This window comes from Ciconia boyciana, chromosome 8 (assembly GCF_034638445.1).
Source record: "Ciconia boyciana chromosome 8, ASM3463844v1, whole genome shotgun sequence".
Classification (NCBI taxonomy): Eukaryota; Metazoa; Chordata; class Aves; order Ciconiiformes; family Ciconiidae; genus Ciconia; species Ciconia boyciana.
The window spans coordinates 38,485,303-38,504,585 of record NC_132941.1 but is presented as its reverse complement, the minus strand read 5'-3'; the positions used below and the strand labels follow the sequence as shown (position 1 = coordinate 38,504,585).

The 19,283-nt window shown below is 41.6% G+C and overlaps 1 protein-coding gene across 1 annotated transcript in view; it reads right to left on the bottom strand.

Moving 5' to 3' along the window:
• RASGEF1A (RasGEF domain family member 1A) overlaps positions 1 to 14,317 on the bottom strand; it is a 28,272-nt gene extending 13,955 nt beyond the window's left edge. Inside the window, exons 1-3 of the mRNA XM_072871017.1 lie at positions 14,184 to 14,317; positions 11,273 to 11,452; positions 4,626 to 4,754 (exon numbers count right to left, since the gene is read on the bottom strand). Of these exons, the coding sequence (XP_072727118.1) occupies positions 4,626 to 4,754; positions 11,273 to 11,452; positions 14,184 to 14,210 (336 nt within the window). The 5' untranslated portion in view covers positions 14,211 to 14,317. The remainder of the gene's footprint in view (positions 1 to 4,625; positions 4,755 to 11,272; positions 11,453 to 14,183) is intronic.
• Positions 14,318 to 19,283: the final 4,966 nt, after the last annotated feature.

The window sequence follows — 19,283 nt, the reverse complement described above, 5'->3', positions numbered from 1 at the left end:
CTTCTGTTACCTGTGAATCTTCTAAGGCTTTTCATCAGTTAGACCTGAATTGGATGCCCATTACTCCACTATTATAGAAATAGAGAGCAGCATCAGTAAATCCAAGGGAGCACTCTTGTAAAATTGGGAGTGTGAGTGCTAAGAACACTTTTAACAAACAAGACGACTCAAAACTTAATTCAGGTCATACTTATCCTCCTACCCAACTTGTGATGCACTGAGGAAAAAGAGGAAGTTTTCATTTGTGTTTACCTTGGCACTTCTGTAAGCTACAGAAGTCCCACTACACAGTAGTTCCTTCTCCCCATGCACAGTGCGCTTTCCTCATTGCACTCTCCATCAGACTCTTATGGGTTACAGAAAGTGACTTAGCATGTGAGTGTTGCTACAGGAAATCAGTGTATTTTCTTTTAAGACAAATAGAGAATGTCTTCCAAGAATTGGTAGGAACTCCTGCTAAAACATCATCTGATCATGGTTGTCCCAGTTTATTTAATCAAAACCAGAAGTCAACCAAACTAAGCTATTTTTTTGCATTTTTTTTACATCTCACTAGTATACAGTCAGTGGGAATATTAATAATGATTAATAAGAACTTTGAAGTTAAACCATGCACCCTTGAATCCTCAATCTGAAAATAAGCCAGTGCTCCTTGTCAGTCTGAAAGGAATTTTCTTGCCTTTTTTTTTTTTCCCCAGAGCTGCAAATTGCACTCTGCTAGCATGCTTTTCCTAGCTGGTTTTTATTGATAGCATTTAATTGATCCTGCTAGTAAGAGAAGTGCAGAATAGTTGGATAGTGAGGGCAAAAAGAAAACATCACCATTCTTTTTGCCAGCAGTAGGCATTCCTACAAAGCACTCTCTGCCAGTGCTGCTCCTGTGGAGCCCAGCTTGAAGGTATTTCTAAACAGTGTGGGACAAAGTTCCAGATTATAGCTGTCTGTCCTCCAAACTCCCATTGTCATCTGCCTTGGGGAAAAGACAATTTATACTTCTTTGCTAGGAAATGCATGGAGCCTGACATTATTAAAAGAATAATCTGTAGGTGGTGATAGAGAATTAATTAGCCAGCCAGTGTGCTTCCATTCAATTAAAGTTAACAGGTATGTGTCTACTCCACTTCTGTTTACCAAAACCTGCTACAGAACTGTTTTTTAGTATTAATTATCCTGACTATCCTTTCTTTTTAACTTCTGAAGCTGAAAAAGGAGGGAGGGGGCAGGAAGGTTCCAAAATCCTTCCTTAGGCCATGGCAAGCATCTCATGAGTTGCTAGGGTTTGCTTCCTTCCTTCATGATGGAAAGCTAGGCATCTGTTGCAAGACAAACTGCAAACCATATTACTCTTCATGTAATTACTCTTCAGGTGTAAAAAAGCTTTATGTTTTACCAGATGCTTTTAATGATCATGAAAATAAGGTATGCTTTCTGAGAGCAACACTAAAAAACATCAGTATAGCAAAACATGAGATTCCCGTTTCATGTGCACTCTGATGAAACTCAGAGCAGCGTGACAGGCTTGATGCATGTAATTTGTGATAACCTAGATAGAAACCACACAAATATGTGGGTAGCAGCACACATTTTCCTTTTTGTCATGATTGCAATAAACCTACCAACCTACTTTTTCTGTAGTCCTACTCCAGATGTGAGCCTCCCCTGGTGAGGCCTGACACAGAGTTCTCTGGAGTCTATGGGAATACTTCTCCCATAAATATTTCTTTGAGAAGAAAAATACTTCTATTAAGTACAGTGGATCAGCCCTGTTCTGCTGAGAGGGGGAGACAAGACAGCACTGAGAAATAACTACCTATTAGAAAGGAGGGCAATACCAGTACTGTGCTTGTAGGAAAGGGAGGTTTAATGACAATGACCCGGTTATGAGTATTCTTTTGATTTTTGGTTTTAAAAAGGAGAACGTGTGACAAAAACTGAGGGAAATCATAATTTTTGAAGGGACTTACATAATCCAAGACAGGCAAGACAAGCTTAATAGAAACTAACTTCTACTTTCTCTTTTTATTTTTTACTTCTTTAACTTTTTATTTAAAAAATACCCTTGAGCTGCAGAAATAATGCACCATAGATTTAACAACGGGTTTTTCCACTGAATAATACTATACAAGTGCTTTTTTCTGTGACAATCTTGTTTGGGTCTTTCCAATCTCTAATGTGCTTATGGAGAGTTAAATTTTATCCTTTATGGTCAAGCTTAAACTGTGAAACTCTTCCTTTTTATGAGTGGCCAAAAGGACCAAGGCGCACTCCAAGACATCCCAGAGTGTTTTTCTTTTTAATCCACTTTTCTCTGGGTTGTTTTCTATAGGACTCTTTGGCTAGCCAGTGATGTCAAAAACAAAGGAATGATAAGTATTGTGGTGCACAACCTCAAAACCTGGCTCCTTGCCACTTTTTCAGCTCACACGCTATCCAGGCAACAAGTCAGCCAGCGTCTCCTTTGCTTATGCAAATCTCTTACCAGAAATGATCAGAGCTGCTTTAACTACTTTTGCCAGCTATTTCCTGCTACAGAGCCGCTTAGTTATAAGGTGCTGGTAGCTGATGATACCTTAATGGGTATGACTGTGAACAGGTAGAGTGCCTTGAGTCGAGAATTTCTATGCTGCATGTGAAATTAGCTTTTATTTGTTGCCAGATAGAAAAACAAATGTTTGCAAAAGCTAGTGGCCAAATTATTCTGTAAAACATACAGGTGCTTGCAGTAGAGGGCAGTAAAGTAGTCATTTGAGAGAGATGTCAGAAGTTTATGTAGTGTTTTCCAAGAATTTTGTGTTTAGTGGGCAGGAAAAAATTACATTTCATATTAAGCGGGTAGGAAGGGATCAAGGGCATAGTAGGAAAAGCAACCAGCAAAGCATGTAAATCAAAGCAGCCTCCCAAACATTCATGCTTTATTGTGACCCTGCTGTTTGTTGGTTTTCCTGTAGGCCCATTTCCAATTTGTCAGCAGAAGGTATAAAAGTGTGAGTGTTTGGAGTATGAGCTGCTCTATTTTACATCCTGTTGTTAGGATGTAACGATATTTCATTTCAATGTGGAAGCCATGATTTTTTAACACATCTGCTGAAAAGCCAGAATAATACTACTTTACAACTAATATCTTTAAACAGCCAGGTGATCTAGTCCCCAGATACTGTTTTAATTTTAAAATCTCCTAAGTAAGGAGATTGTTATAAGATGTATTGTTATTCACAAAAATTTTATCTTATATCCCATTATTTTTAAATCCAGGTATTTCACAAATGTATTTTGACACTAGCTACTGACAGCAGTATTCCTCTTCGTATGTCTACAGATCAGGTCTACTCATTTCATGTTTCAGATGGTCCCAGCATCTCTTACAAGTTCCTACCTCTGTTGTTTAGTTACATGTTGCTGAGGAACCACTACAATTTACAGAGCATCAGTTTGAGGTTGCTCAGTCATGAACTAGTTTGGCAGTGGTGATGAGAATGGTTATCACCTCTGTGTACAAAGCTGGATGCAGTGGTTCTTGCACCTTCTTTCCCCAACCCCTTGAATTCCCTAGCACCTACATGACGAGTTACATAGCTATTTGGTGAGTAGATCAGGGGACTAACCTGGATGAAAGTCACTTTGCACCAACTGGTTAGTTTTTCCTGTGGAGTAATTATGTCACATAATATGAGACTGCACCCAGGAACAGTAAGGGAGAAAGAAGCCCTTAGGTCAGTATTGCTGTCAAAAACTCTGTATTGCCAAACCACAGGGTTGCCTTTTGTGCTCCCCACTCAGAGTCCTGATGCAACAAGAAGAAAACAAAATGGGACTATCAACATGCTGAAGATTAGGAATGTGAGCATGTAATTTCTCACCATAGAAGAATGGATCCAAAACATGCCCAGGATTTGAACAATTTAGGTCTTTAAATACTTGCTGATTTCGTCCTTGTTTCTGTCGCTCTTATTTGCATCCCAGCTTGGACTATTCTGGCACTTCAATTTCAGTCAAAAGCCCTTCAATACCCACTTTCCATAGTGGTGAGACTTGGATAGATTTAAGTGCATATCATAAACTGACCCAGTTTGGTTTCATTGGTTGTAGTAAAACTGTATGGTCACATGTGTCAGCACAGGCTACCATTTTAAGTAGTGCATCCCTTAATTTTCATGAGAGGTAACTTTCTGATTTACTGTTACATCAACTTAAAACACCCCACCAATAACCTACAGCAGAGCACTCAACTCTAATAGGATTGTGAGGGTGACTGGAGAAAGGGGAATCAGATTCAGGAAAGACCTAACCTGGTGAAAGCCCAAAAGTGCAAAGCGACTTGCTGGGCAGATTTCATGGCATATACACATTGCTCCAGTGCACAGCACCGACCTGTAGCTCATAAGCAAAGTTGTATTTCCAGCGACTGTATCTGACTCGTAAGGTAGTACATAACCGATGTTTGTGGCTAGCAAAGAAGCAACAGTGCTTCAAGGAAAAAGACCCAAATAAAAATGCATCCAGTAACACATGGCAATTACAGTTTCAATTTATTCTTTATCAATCTAATTAGCTTTACAATGAGAAGGAGAGAGTGGGAAATAAATGACAGCAGCACAGCTAACGGAAGGACATAATGGTTCATTTACCTTTTCTGCCTCAGTCCCCGTTTCTAGCTGCTGCTTCTGTTTAATGCAGATCTGCCCCACTTTAGCCAGGAGCTCGTGTGGGTGAATGAAGACTCGTGAGCTCAATAGGAAAGTGAAGATGTAAGTCCTCTGTGGAAGCAGAGAGAGAGAAAAAAAAGAACAAACAAGTTAAATAACTTTAGCAAAACAAATCAGTCTTCCTTGGAAAAACTATTCCATAAACCAAAAATGTAACTTTCCTTCATTTAAACTTTTTATAATTTTTCCTTTCTGCAGAGACGTGGTGGTCTTTTCTAGCTCTGTTACAAGGAAATGCTGTATGCTTCAACACTGTTAACTGTGGTGTTTTCAGATTCCCAAATTATTTCCCTTTAAAATGACAAACATAAGATGCCTAACTAGTCATCGCTCACCAAAAAGACAAATGAAATATGTCCAATGTAGGGTGTTATGCCTCTTGAACACCACTATTTCTGCTGCTTTGTTTCTTTAAGAGTGATTGTTTTTCATTGAGCTGCAGAAAACTGCTTCATGTGTATTCCAAACCACAGCTGTAATTTCTTCATGTATGGGTTTTTTTCATTCTTTTTTCCCCCACAATCACTGACACAAGCTTTAGCTTAGACTGTGGCCATATGACAATAATTTAGTTTTAAGCTTGACTTTTACTTATTTGGGGCCTGTTTCAGAGTCTTTTGAGTACGAACACTGCTAATAAATGCCAATAATTATTATTTCCCATTAGAAATAGCCTCTCCATTTGTATTTTAAAAGCTGTAATGCATTATATTCCAAATCATGCTCTGAACAGTTTAGTTGAAGTGAGAATGCCTTTGTGCCCTAGTCTTGCTCAGGTGTTTGAAACTTGGCTTCTGTATTTGAATGTAATTGCCTCAGTAATGACAGTAGCACCTCATAAGCACTTCTGTTTTTCCTTTAGGCTTTTTGACAAAATTTGGAGTTAGGAAATTGTAGGGGATCTCCTTGACAATGGACTTCGATTAACCTTTGTTATGTTTGCAGTGTGTACTGTTACTTTGCACCGTGTTTTTAGAAATATGATTTGGCAGGCTGCAGCCAGGTGTGCACATCAATAGTCAATGTGTGCATATACCACCTTGGACTGGGCAAGTAAATTGAGACATCTGAAAATTTCAGACCAGTTGTCTAAAATATGGCATCTCTACTATTAGCTACCGAATTCTGCTGCTTGCAGTCTCTAAAACACACTTGTAGTTAAACAATAATGGTATCTTTAGGACTCCAAAAAGGTTATGGGGTTTATCTCTCTAATCACAATAAAATGTGCTATTAATGAAAAATGTTTCCACTTCTTTAATACTCAGTGTGCCCTATAATATAAATCTATCACTAAAAACCTCCAAATATCAGAAGGGGAAAAAGGAATTTTTTTTAACAAAATAAAATTAACTAAAAGTCACAGTGTTCTGGGAGTGAGTGAACAGTAAAATAGATTAAGTACATATCTATTAAACATCCAACTCTGTCCTGAGCTTGTGGAGGAAGCTAATGAAAGAACAGAGTGGAGTGTGATACAGCAGAGGTATTTAAAATGCTCATCCTGATTTGAAGATCTTATTAGCACTGGGGTTCATGTATTAAATTAGGAATAGCATTAATTCTGTAAAATCAAAACTGGAGTTAATCCGTAGTCTTTGCCTTGTCTATTGTTTATGGATAGAGGAAGAGAGGAGGAGAAGGGTTAACCAGATGAACAGTTTGGGTCAGGTGCTTGATTAGTGCTTCCACTGATGCCTGCAGAAGATGGACAGCTGGGGCCACCTAACAATCGGGCTCTCAGTGACTTCAAGCAGGTGGCCAGGGCAGTGACAGGACACTGACAGCATGGCCTCCCTTCTTGATGGCATTGTTGCAAACATCCCACACAAGTGTACCTTGGGAAAATTTAAGAAACTGGGCTTCTGTTTGGTATTTTGGTTGTGTCTCTCCAGAATTTCAGAATTTATTTTTACGTTTACAGTGACAAAAAAATTGAAGTTCATTAATTTGTAGAAGAAATTCAATGTAGCTCTTATGCCTGCATCTGGAAACAGTTGATGACACTGTGTCAGCTTTGGAGAAGCTTTCTAAAAATCTATAGTAGTGTATGTGGTGTGTTATGGGCACTAAAACCAGGCTGAAGAGCTAACCTGATTCACAAAAGGGGACTTGGTTGTGTTATGGGACAACATATCAGATCTTTTATTCTTGTATATATGAGGAAGATCCCTAAGCTGATACACTCCCCATTCAGAATGAAAGGATGAGAAAGAATAGTGTTGGGTTGTGAGATTTTGGGGGGGGGGTTGGGGTTGGGTTTTTTTTTGTTTGTGTTTTAAACTGTGCCTGGTTATCCTCTTATTTTTTGTAGCCAACTTCTTGTGTTCATTTCTATTAGTGTTGTCCCTGAACATAAAACGGCGTCTGGACTATCTGGGAAAGGAATTTAGCTGTGGGTGTGTCAGCTGTCACTGGGTTGTGTGAAAATTTTTGTTCTGGAAACATGAAACAGCCCCCACTTACCCTATTTTGCATTTGAGACAATCAGGGAATAAAAAAAAAAAAAAAAATTATGGTCATTGATACTTTAATCCTTTCCCCATGTTCTTGTGTTGGGAATTTAGAAGCCTGTCTGAAAAGATGCCTGTATGTATAAGTAGTGGAGAACCACAACTTAAGCCACGCTGCCCTGCCAGTGACCTTCGCTCTGATAAGCTGGAACACATTCTTTTAGGGAAAGATACAATTTTGCTTCTCATACTAATTCTAGTGTTGGTCTCCTTAGTGGAAGTTTGTGTGATGTGGGACAGTGTTTATCCAGAGTGACTCTGAGAAAGGCCCACTCAGAGTATCATTTCCCTATTGTTATACTGCAAGAAAAGTGTGACCCAGATGACCTGTGCTTTTATTTGGTCTCTTTGATAATGTTTTATATGATGTTCAAAAATGTACCGAACTGGCAAGATGCAGGAAGATGCATGGCCATAAAAGTGCACACTTTCCATTTTAGGCTTGCTGATGTCTCTCTGTAATCAGCAGTATCTGTACTGGACCCATGCAATGCTTTTCCAGACAACACTGAACTGCTACATTTTAGAAACAAATTATTATTACTTCTGGAAGCCATCCGCTGTATTTTTATTCAATTTTTTAAGTCACTTAACTGGAACTAGGTTCAGTACTTTGGAAAACAAAATTGTTCCATTATGGTCAATCAAGATATGCTGGTTTACAATATATCGGTATCTACTTGGGGGTGGGGGGGGACTGATACTTTTATTGCTTATGCTGGCACAGACAAGGAGTAACTGCAATTAAGAATGAAATTACAAAGATAGGTCTGACAGCAGTATTGACCCCCATCTCCTTGCCTCTCTGCTAGTAGCCACTCCTTATCCAATAATGAAAATTCAGGCTGAGTTAAGCCATGCATTTCAGCTTAGTGGTAGGTCTCAGGGGTTAGGAACACCGTTGTTTTGGATGGGAAATATTTCATACTAATGTCATATGTCTTATCTAGATCAAGGACTTCTGTGATTTGTTGCACCGGTACTACTATACAGATATAGGCTAAACGTTATAACAGTGTAAAAACCTATGCTTTCTCACAGGCAGTCCCCTAATCATGAAGAAGATGGTTTGGAGAAGGAAATTTAGCTATGAAGCTAGCTGGTTTGACAATGATTTAAAAAATGCTTCCATAAGCTATGAGATTGAAAGTTAAGCTCCATTTATCCTACAAAAGTGACAGGTATTTAGGAGGAGAGGCAAAAAAAAAATCCCTTCTGCGCTTGGAACAACGTAAGCTGACACAAAAGGGGCTTGTGGTTTACAAGAGAATAAGAAGCCAGATTCCTTTAGTGCCTAAAGTTGTTGCTAAGAGATGAGCTGAATTATATTAAAAAAAAAAAAAAAAGGAGAGAACGCAAGCGCACAAGACTAAAGAAGGAATTGTTACTCTCTGACCGAAGAATGCACTGATGTCTTCTCGAGGAGGAAAAAAAAAGAAAAATATTTTCTTTGTGCACTCACTGCTCATTCTGGAACTTCTTGCTTGTGAAATATTTTCTTGAAACGTTTTCTTGCTTGGGCACAAGGGTTACAGCCTGGTACATTCCATTCCTAACCTCCCAAACTCCTCCGTCTCATGAGCATACATTTTTTTTCTATGTGCTGAACAAGTCCCTGTACACAAACAAGCCTCAGAAGAGCAGTACACAAATGTAGGCCCTTATCTTTCCTGACCTCCCTTGCCTGTCTTGTGTTCTGCCAACATGGCAAATATATTTTTGTTTTGCCTCTGTAACCAGCACAGAAAGATACTCTTGTGTTTGCTTTCTCCCCCACCCCCTATTTTTTTTTTCTGTCTGGAAGCTTACTGTGATCTTTAGCTTCATGTCCACACAGGTGGGAATGCCTTCTAAGCATTGTGCTCAGATGTACTAATCCAAAAATTTGGATAAGTACTGCAACTTACAGATTGTCACTCTGAAACTAAGGTAATCTCTGCTCACATTACCAATAGCTTCTCTTGGTGAGAATTAACTGGTGATGCCTTGCTGCCTTTCTTAGCATGTGTAGCCAGAGACATGAGACTGAGAGGTGTTTATACTTTTCTCTTGAACATACAGTATTGGCTACTCTTCTGATAGGATATCAGGGTAAATGGCTATCACTCTAACCCTCTGTGGCAACTTCCCTAAAAATAGAAATGAGCATGAAATTAAGTATAAACATGCAACTGAACTGAAACAGAAAACTTGGATTTGAAGATGACTCAAATACAGCTCCTTCTTTGTTGTTCAAAGCTTATTTATCTACTAATTTTATAATTAATCCTTTCAGCTAAATTGGGTGATCTGATTTAACTAAAAGAATGTGTCCTGCTGTAGAGGAGATGAATTTGGTTTAATGCTGTTTTCTATCTCTCTCTCCCTGGAGTTCCCTTGATTGCTTCTGTTGTATCTCTCTCAGCTGTCAGCTTGCTGTCTATTTAAACTGCAGCCTCCCAGGGTGGGGTCCGTGACTGCTTGGTTTGCAATGCTCTCTTGCAGAGGGTATGGGATAGCACCATGGAAACTAGCAGCATTCCAAAATAAGCTGTAGACCCCTTCAGTAATGCTCACTTGATGGAACCATTTTCAGAGTAGCTGTATTATAAATAGACCCTATCTTACAAGTTACAATAAGGGATGTGCATTAGCAGCTACTTAAAAAACTTAGCTATATTCCAGAAATCCAAGCAGCAAGTAACTATATTCTAGTATTACACAAAAGACAAGGAACCGACTCCTCGGAAGGCTTAACTACAGCAGCCTAAAGCTATTCCACTGCTATACCATACCAGCTCTACCTGCTGCTTTCTTCTGCATCTGTTCTACAATATGTACCTGGGGGCAGGGAGCAGAAATTTAATATCTAACAATGGTTATCCCTCTGTGTCTTATAAAGGACTTGATACTAAGTCAGCATCTGTCAAAGGTAGTGCAATTGTACATTAGCCATATTTAAATGCAAGGTTTGGGATTACTTTTGAAGTGGAATATTAGAACATCCTGGTTTTGCTTTTTTAATTTTCTGGTGGTTGCTGGCAATTCTGCTGCTTATACCCACTGAACTCTCATATGGGGAGTCCCTTTTTCGTGCATGGCAATTTGTGTATACGTGGGTGGTGTATACATGGGAGCTTGGAGGTACTTTACCGTGACTAATGTGAAACCACAGTAAAAAGTTCTACACAAATTGGACTGAGAAATATACAACAAGATACTGCATGGCCCACTACCACAAGCGTGAAGTTCAACATACAAGTTAATAATGATTGCAATTTCCTGCCCCTTGTTAGTCTTTACAAAGAGCTGGGATGCTTCTGCCATAGCTGCCCCTTTTTCAGAGCTCAGATGGAATATATGCTATATAGCCTCTCTGATCTTTGGCAACTTGTTTAAATAACATCTTTCATTAATGGGTACAAGGGGTCATTTTAAGTGATAAAGTGATCTATTAGTAATATACTAGGTTCAGAATCTTATTGCATGCCCTGGAGTTATAAGTAGTATTTACTTCAGGGGACTGCACTAAGGATGTTTAATCAGTTGCAAAATCATTTTCAGGCTCAGGAACATACATTATTACAGTTCTGGCCCATTAAAATGTCTTGAGAAAGACAGCGTTTTAATTAAAATCTATTTTTGTTTTTTTCTGATGGCCTAACTAGGAGATACGTAGAAAATTAAGGAAAAAAAAAAATACTGGAGCTGATTTCAGGTCTGCTTCCCTAGGCAGGAGCTGGTTAGTAGTTAATCTTGTCTGTATTAGAGGTAAAGCAGCTTAGAGGGATTGAAAATTCTGTGGCTAATGCTGCTTTTAATTGGTTCTTAAGGCACCCATTTGGGTTCAAGACGGCTTTATCTTTCTAACAAGTGTTCTCATTTAAAAACAGAAAGGAGAGTATCCCCATTGAGCAACATCTTTAGTGAATGAATATTGCAAGTAAAATAAATGCATCTTAGCCTACATCTTAATCTTGAATCAGATGGAGGTAGAGTTTCTTGAGGAAGCACCAATCCAGACACTAATGCAGGAAAACCACAGGTAGAAAAAAAACCCCTTCAGTGCCTACTTACATCTGGATAATAGTCCATGGTGGGCACCAGGCGCTCTATCAAGGCCTCCAGTGATCCAGAAACAAGGTTCCCATCCTGATAAACAGGGTCCACACACCTCTCCCCCATATCTGGCTGCACTTGTCCACTACAACTGGAACCAAGCATGCTGGAAAATATTGGCGTCTGGGGCATAGTTTCCTGCAGAAGCGGGGACAAAAAAGAGAGAGGGTTAAATTTCAGGATGTCTTATGTGTGGGTTTTATAGAGGCATACATTAAACACAATTACATAGTTGACTGAACGCAGCCTGGGCATTAGCGCTAAATTCTGAATCCAAGCAGTCACACATCTGTAAGCTGGCTTTGGGGTTTGAAATGCACTTTAAACTATGTCACTGAGGCTGCAGATGCAGAAGCTGTAAGAATTTTCTTCACTGTACTCGACTTCTTTCTCCCCAGTTTTCCCTTGGCTCTTTAGTCATAAAACTATCCAGGGATGAAAATGCAGAATGCTTTCTGAATTTCAGAGATACTGAAGCAGTACCTTACTGAACAAACAAACAATACTGTGCCTTAATGTCCCTCTTTTTACTCTTTTTGAAGTCGTATCTTTGGCCAAAATACTTGACTTGTGATGATAAATCCTTCACTGCTTCTGTAGCTAGATATAATCCAGGTGTCGACAGAAGTGCATCTTCTCTTGCATATAGGTATCACGGGAGACAGTGGAGGACATGCTGTCTGAACAAAATTGCCTTTTTTTTTTTTTTTTGGTACATGAAACCACGAAGCGAGTGGAACTGAATGCTGTTTTTGCTTAGGAAACAAACCTGCTGTCGCAACACAAAAGCCACACGAAGGTTTGGGGTTTCCACCTCCCTCCCCTTGGCCACAACCTGTATCAGTATACCCTAGTTACCAACTGCGAGTAAACTGTGGGGGATGTTTGTTTGTTTGTTTTAAACTGGCTACAGCTTAAATATCTGCAGAAGGCTAAACAAAACACCCTGCTACTATATGTAAAGGTTGAAAATACTATTCAGCATCAGTACCAAAACAGTTCCCCCTGGCTGCTGAAACAGTTAAGACTGTTTAGAAGGTAAAGTAAAAAGAAGGCAGCATTAACTCTTTAGCTGCTGTCTCACCCTCTATGAAACAAACATGATAAAGTCACACTCTGAAAAGCACTTATGTAGATAAAAGGGATTAGGCCATTACCAGTACCTTTTAAACTGACAGCTGTTTCTAACTGCACTTGTGTCTTAGACATAAGTCCTCTCTTTCTCTTCAGCAATTTTTCAAAAACTAGTTTAAGAACTGAATCCGTTAAATGCTATAAGGGTTTTTTAATTTTATTTTTTTTTTAGATAGCATGTGAAACAATTGCAGAGCAAAACTGTACTTTCTATTCTTTTAATGCAAGACACATTCTTCCTCTCAAACTCATCAAAGTGATCATTCATGTTTACAATCTGGGATACAAAACATTTTCCTGGTTTTAAGCTCAGATGAACACTAGGTGCATTGGTAAGGAAAAAATACCAATATTAACGACACTTGCTCATCAAGGTGACAGATTTACTTTCATATGAGGCTGCTAAGTAGAACTGTTTTGTGGCTTTAACCCCAAGACCTTTATGTATTCATATGTGACACAGATATAAGGCACGTGTAATTCCCCGTAAGTTAAAACATAGCAGCTGTTTAATAGCGACCAGGGAGACTACTCTGAGCAGTGGAGTTCAGTTTCAGAAGTTCAAGACATAAGAGTCAAATAAAACAGAAAATGAAGGATCTAACAGCATACCAAAAGAAGTGAAAAATGACAATTCTGCACAAACAGGCATTAAGGTTACTCAGTATTTCACAGATTTATCTGTTAGGCCTAAGCTTTGCAGTACACAACAGCCTGACAAATCACTGGAGCATACGATGAAGAAGCCAGCTTTGCTATGCATACTATGTAACTCGCCAGTAATTTGTTTTTTTCCCTTTTAAGGTCCATAGCAATAGAGCTGAAAGCTACTTCTGGGGCTGGACAGGCTGTGATGGGCACTTCTGGCTAATAATACGAAGTTGCAGAGGGTTTTAAGGGAAGTTAACCACCAACTAAGCACCCACTGAAAAGGTGCTTTAGGAGGAAACGTATCCTGTTTTTGCCATCAAGTGTTTTAAACTCCTTTAAGATGTTCATTGTTGCGTCAGTTTTGTTTTTAAAGACCCTTTTCGGGAGCAGCCTCTAACGACCTTCGCCGGATGGCAAAGGCCGGGAGCCGAGCCCTGGCTCTCCCGGCGGGGCTGGCTGCTGCCACCAGCACCCGTTCTCTGCGGTGCCAGCTCCAGCCGCCCCGGAACAGCCAAGGGACGCGATCGGCCGGCTCCCCCCGCGCCGAGGGGGAGGCAGCCCCCGCAGGGAGGGCAGTTAGTGCCTCTGCGAACGGCCGCAGCGCTCTCGGCCCCTGTAACCCACACGTTTCTCTGAAACCCGCATACTCTCCGCACACACAAGCCCCCGGCTCCTCGGGGGCGCAGGGCGGCGGGGAGCGCTGCGGCGGCCGCAGCCGGCGCTCGCAGGCAGCACCTGCCGCCCCCTCCGCCCTCCCGGCGGCGGCGGTCCGCCAGCCCGCCAGCCCTCCCCGGGGCCCCGGACAGCCCCCGCCCGCCCCTCCCGCAGCACCCCCGCTCCGCCGCTGGCGTCCCCCGCGCGGCGGGACCCCGCTCCAGCTGCGGCGTGCGGAGCGCCGGCTCGGCCGCAGGCGAAGTTCTGAGGCAAGCCCACCCGGCCGTTTCCCTTTGACCGTTATGGGGTTTTCCCCCTCGGCACCACCGAGCCGCCACCCTGGGGCTCTGCCCCGCCGCGCACTGTCCCCCCGGTGACCGCACGCGGTGGGCGGGGGGCACGACGGCAGCGACCGGCCCGACGCGCTTACCCTCATTTTCCTGGGCGACGTGTACATACGCGTGGGCAGGGGCGGCAGCGCCGGCGGCCCCGCGGCTGACAGCTCTGCCCGCCCGCGGCGGAGCTGCCGCCCGCCCGGCGCGGCCGGCCCGGCCCCGCTCCCGCCGCCCGTGACGTCAGGGCCCAGCGCGGCGCCCTGTTGGCTGAGCGCGAGCGTGGCCGGTTCAAACGGAGCCGAGTCAACGGCGCGGGGGGTGGGTGTGTGGGGGTGCGTGGGTGTGGGGGGGCTGCGGCCGCCTGCGCCCCACGAGGCGTTGTCGCCTCGGCCCTCTCAGCAGGGGTTGGGCTTACGCTGGTCTGACCGCTGTGTTTATCTCAAAGGTTGTTTTTTTTTTTTTGGAAGCATTTCATCTTTTTGTTGTTGGGTTTGTTTTGTTTGGGTTTTTTTTTTTTCTGTTTGGTTGGGTTTTGGTTTGGGCTTTTTTTCTTTTTTTCCCCACAAAAACCTTCTTAAGCGATCAGGCCGCTTGTTTTTTATACCCCAAGCGCTATGTGGATTTCTGAAAGCTCCTCACCTGCCGGTGCTTTCCCACCGGCGGTGGGGAAACCGCCCCAGCGCGGAGAGGGGCTGCGTGGCCCCGGCTGCCGGCACCTCCCGCCCGCGGAGGAGCACGGCGCGGAGGAGCACGGCGCGGAGCCGGCAGCTGGTGAGGGCCGCGGTCCTCACGCGGCGCGGCCTTGTGCGAGGCAGCGCGGGAGACGTGGCCCAAGAGACGTGGGGCGCGATTCTCCCTATTAAGCTGTTTACGCCAGCACGCGTGGCAGCACCCGCTGTAATTACTGCAGCACTGAGGGATGCCGCCCAACCCTCCCTGCTAATAATTGTTTTTATTATTCTTTCTGCTAGAGTTGTTTCTCTTTTCAAATTGCCTGAGCCAGTCATCTGATAGTTCTGGGCTGGTCATAGGCTGTAGGGCTGGCGCTGGACCAGCCCCTGTTGTTTCACACGCAGGCTTGGGTGCATATCTAGAATCTGATCTCCCGTGGAAATGCTCAGTGGGTACATCCAGCCGCCCCACAAACTCCCTCACCTATGCCCAGGAGGAACTGGGGGTTGCCATCTTTGCAGCCTTCCCCCACATAAACATATTTTTCCCATCCCGTTTCTCATTTTACTTGAATTGGGATGTTTTAGTATTGTCTCCAGGCGTTCATTAATTTTATTTTTATTATTAAACTTATTTAGTTAATGGCTCTGAATATGTAGCAGAAGGCTTCAGTGGTTTCCATGGTGATTCATGGGGGAAAAGCCTTTTTGGAAGTAAGCATGCCAGTCTAGGTAGGTGGGCAGGGCAAACGAATTTGGGAACATGCACATACTCAAGAGTATAAGGAATATATTCACTTTTGGGGGCAAGCACTGTCATCCATCCTAAACACACAATAATTTTAAAAACATTTGTAGCTACTCATCATCTTTACTGCTTGCCTACTAAATTCCTTCTTGGTTTCCAAATCTTAACAGACCTGTTATAGAGTTTATTTTCCTTATTTAAAATTAGCTTTTTCTCTTAAATGACAACTTGAAAACTCAGTCCTTTTCCTCCCTGCCACGTCTGCTTTGCTTTTAGTCTCACTCCCATATCTTAGCTGTGCTCCACAACCTTTAGAGCATGCAGGTGGTGTAGCAGATCTGATACTGTTTACTCTGAGGCTTTCCTCAGTTACAGCACACTGCCTGCCTTGGACACCAAGGAAGTCCCAGGCGGCATGAGCAGCTTCGAATCCAGCGATCTGACCTGCTGCAGTATCACATTAGGATGTTAGTGTGTAACGCTAGAGGAGGGTGAGGGACAAGTTTGGTCAAGTCTTCTTCAAACATCTTTAAGGTCTTTATAAAAGGTTATCAAAAGCAGGAGGTAGGAATTCATAGGCTAACACCATATAATAAATATGATAATATTTCTTTCTGAAGGCTATGAATACCTAACAACTCATTATTTATTAGACAAACTAATAACTCATCTAATATTTACAGCTAAGAACAACACCAGCAAGCCTGCAAATAAGTATGCATGAAAAACAAGTATCAGATCTCATTCTGTTTCTGTGCTGATCTGTTTTCCCACCTTACTCAAACATTTGCTGAGACTTGTAGAAGTATATGTCCATTAATCTTAGCAAAACACACATCGTTAATTGAGCTCTAGTCACAGATTCAATCTGTTGTAAAAGCAATCCCTGATTCTTTTTGTTTGTTTGGGTTTTAGGGTTTTTTTGACATCAGGAATTAGATCTATTCTGTCATTGGAACTAAGAAATGTAGGAATTTAGAAATGTTCTAATAGAATTAAGGAAAAAGCTAGGCATGATCTCTCTTCTCTGAGAGTCATGTATGAGTACTCTGGTCTATAGGCAAAGGTCTGTTACACCATCGCACAATAAGCACCATGAAGAGCAGCTAGGGTTTCTACCAAGGTTTGGAATAGCTAACAGACCGTACTTCTTCCCCAGAGTACAGATTGCATAGGAGCTGATTCTTGCCATAGTTGGACAAAATCCAAAGTAATATATGTAGAGACAAATGGCTGAGACTTATCCTGTTCTCTGCAGTTCCTTCTGTTGTGTTTATTGGCACCATATCAAAGTGTTTTTCCATACTCCTCCATTCTGCAGTCCAGCACATTCTGTTTAGATTTTTTTGTATGTATACATAAAGGGGGGTGTGTGTGTGTTTCTTGTTTATACACATACCTATGTACGTGTATATAAAAGTTGGGGGGTGTGTTAGAGAATGCAAGCTCAGGGAAGTGTACGTTTTTTCTTTGTAGCATACATGATGCTTAGTTTTGGGGGCACTGTATTGCATAGTCTTGCAATGTTGGAAAGGTAGTTTTTATAAATCAGAGAAGCTGAAGGCCTAAATTCACCTCGTATAGCATGTAACAGATGAATCATGTTATCTTTTTATTTCCGTTTGTCTTTCTGTAAAGTGTGGATGATGACCTTTAGCTATCTATATTCTGAATGCTGAAATCTGTCGATACAGAAACTCCCTAAGGTCTAAGGTTGTTTTTGTAGTTATGTAAGTTCTGTTCCTCAACAAATTGCTTGCATTTTGAAGATGTTTTCATTAGGCATTGCCTCATGTTACTGGTGGGTGGACCCTAGAGCAAGTTTAATCAGCAGAGCCTGTACTTGTTCTGTAGCTTGCTTTTGAGGCAACACTGCTGTGGTTCAACCCAGCTGGTCAGAGGAGTATTTCACTGCAGAGTGCGTCAGCAGCAGTCAAGCCATGACTGTCTCAACCTTGAAGGTTGCTTCAGCCTCTCTTTATGCTGGCTAACATCAGTATAACACGTTCTATTATCTTATGATTAATGAACTGGATTGGCATTTGCAGTATTTGGGTTCTATTCCTGCTTGTGCTAGAGACTTGCTGGACAAATTGTTTAATCCCACTGTGCCTCAGTATTCATCTGTGAGATGTTGATAAAGATGTTTTCACACTGTTGCGCTTACTTTGTATGTTTTTATATTTGGACAGTAAGTTTTTGCTTTACTGTGTTTGAATACAATTTCCTAGTACAATTACATCTCCTCTTAAGTGGAAAATTGCTGGTCAATAACTTGGTAAAATTAAGGAATATTAGCAAAGAAAAATGGGTGAAAGTGAAGGAGAAATAGATTTGAGAGGGAAGATTATGAAGTTAGATGTGAGAGTCAGGGAAGAAGAAACTTGAGTTTTTTCCACTGGTCTTAGAAAACAGCATTTTGAAAACAACTTACTCAAATGTGCCTTATGTGTATATTTAAAATGTAACTGTACTTAAGAAAAGCAAGTAATTACAAATGTCATTAATGATGATCTGAGGCTATAACCTCAAGTATAAAGGGACTCTCCTAGAAATGCTGTCTTTGGAACTTTCATTGTCAAGCTACTCAAGTCACTTGTTGGTCACCTTCCACACAGATATGGTTATTATTAACATTTGGTTTCATTTAACAGACTATGTCAACATGATTTAAAGCCCCAGTATCTGCCGTGAAGGAAGCAAAGAGGGACAAAAACAGAGGATTTGGCATGGAAAGTGGACCTAATTGTGTATGGCATTCTTCATAGTGTTGATTAAATAACAAAATGGGATCAAGGCTTCATCTGTCCATTCCCTGACCCTTTTATGTATGCGGTAGGATTAATATAGCCATCGCTTTGGTCTTTGAAGCACAACTGGGTTTAGTGCATAGCCTTGTTTCTTAATCTGAGGTTGAATCTGAAGTGTTACCCAGAGATCTACAGGCCTTGAAAGTGGCCAGGGTGTAGAGAGTCACTGTATTTGCCTGTTATATCCTGTTCCAGTAGTACATTATACCCACAGAGCAGTATGATTCCAGAAACAGTTTTATATTTCACCTGAAATAAGGAATTTGTCCAGGAAATGCCATTAAAGCAGTTACAACGGTGGCCTAAGACAGGGCTTTTGCATGGATACAAGCTAGTGTGGACCATTTGTAAGAATTTATAATTTAAGGAGTAGAATGCAGGTAGAGCTTCAAAGCCTCAGGTGACTCTTTAGGGAACATTAGGTTTTTGGTCTTATTTGTAGGGCTGCACAGGTGTTCAAGATTTCCTTGTTGCACACAAATTTTAAGATTTGAAAGCTGTTCTCAAACCACTTTTTGATGAATTTGAAGATTTCAAAATTTCAGAGATTCATGCTGCAGAATAACTTGATGGCACATTAATAACTTGGCAGCAGATGGGAGTGGGAGAAAAGAGTTTCAAATAGTGTTTCTGAACTGAGCAAAACTTTTTAAGCTTGAGACTTGAAGTGAGGTTGAACGCTCTAACCATCAGTCTGTGGTCATTATTGACCGTGCCTTTGTCTCTCTCTCTGACCTGGGACACAATGAATCTTTCCACATAATAGTTTTGTCAGAGCCAATGAATGTTGTATTTTGGAAATGGCATCTTCCATTTTTAAAAAGTTTTGCTGAAGAGGTCTTGACCAGCTCTACCCCTGAGATATCCAGCAATTTTCAGAGCAAACCAAGCTGAAAATGTAAGAACAACTTAAGATGTGGTTCATTGCTATGTCTGTTTTCAGTTCTACCTGAAAGGCAAAACTAG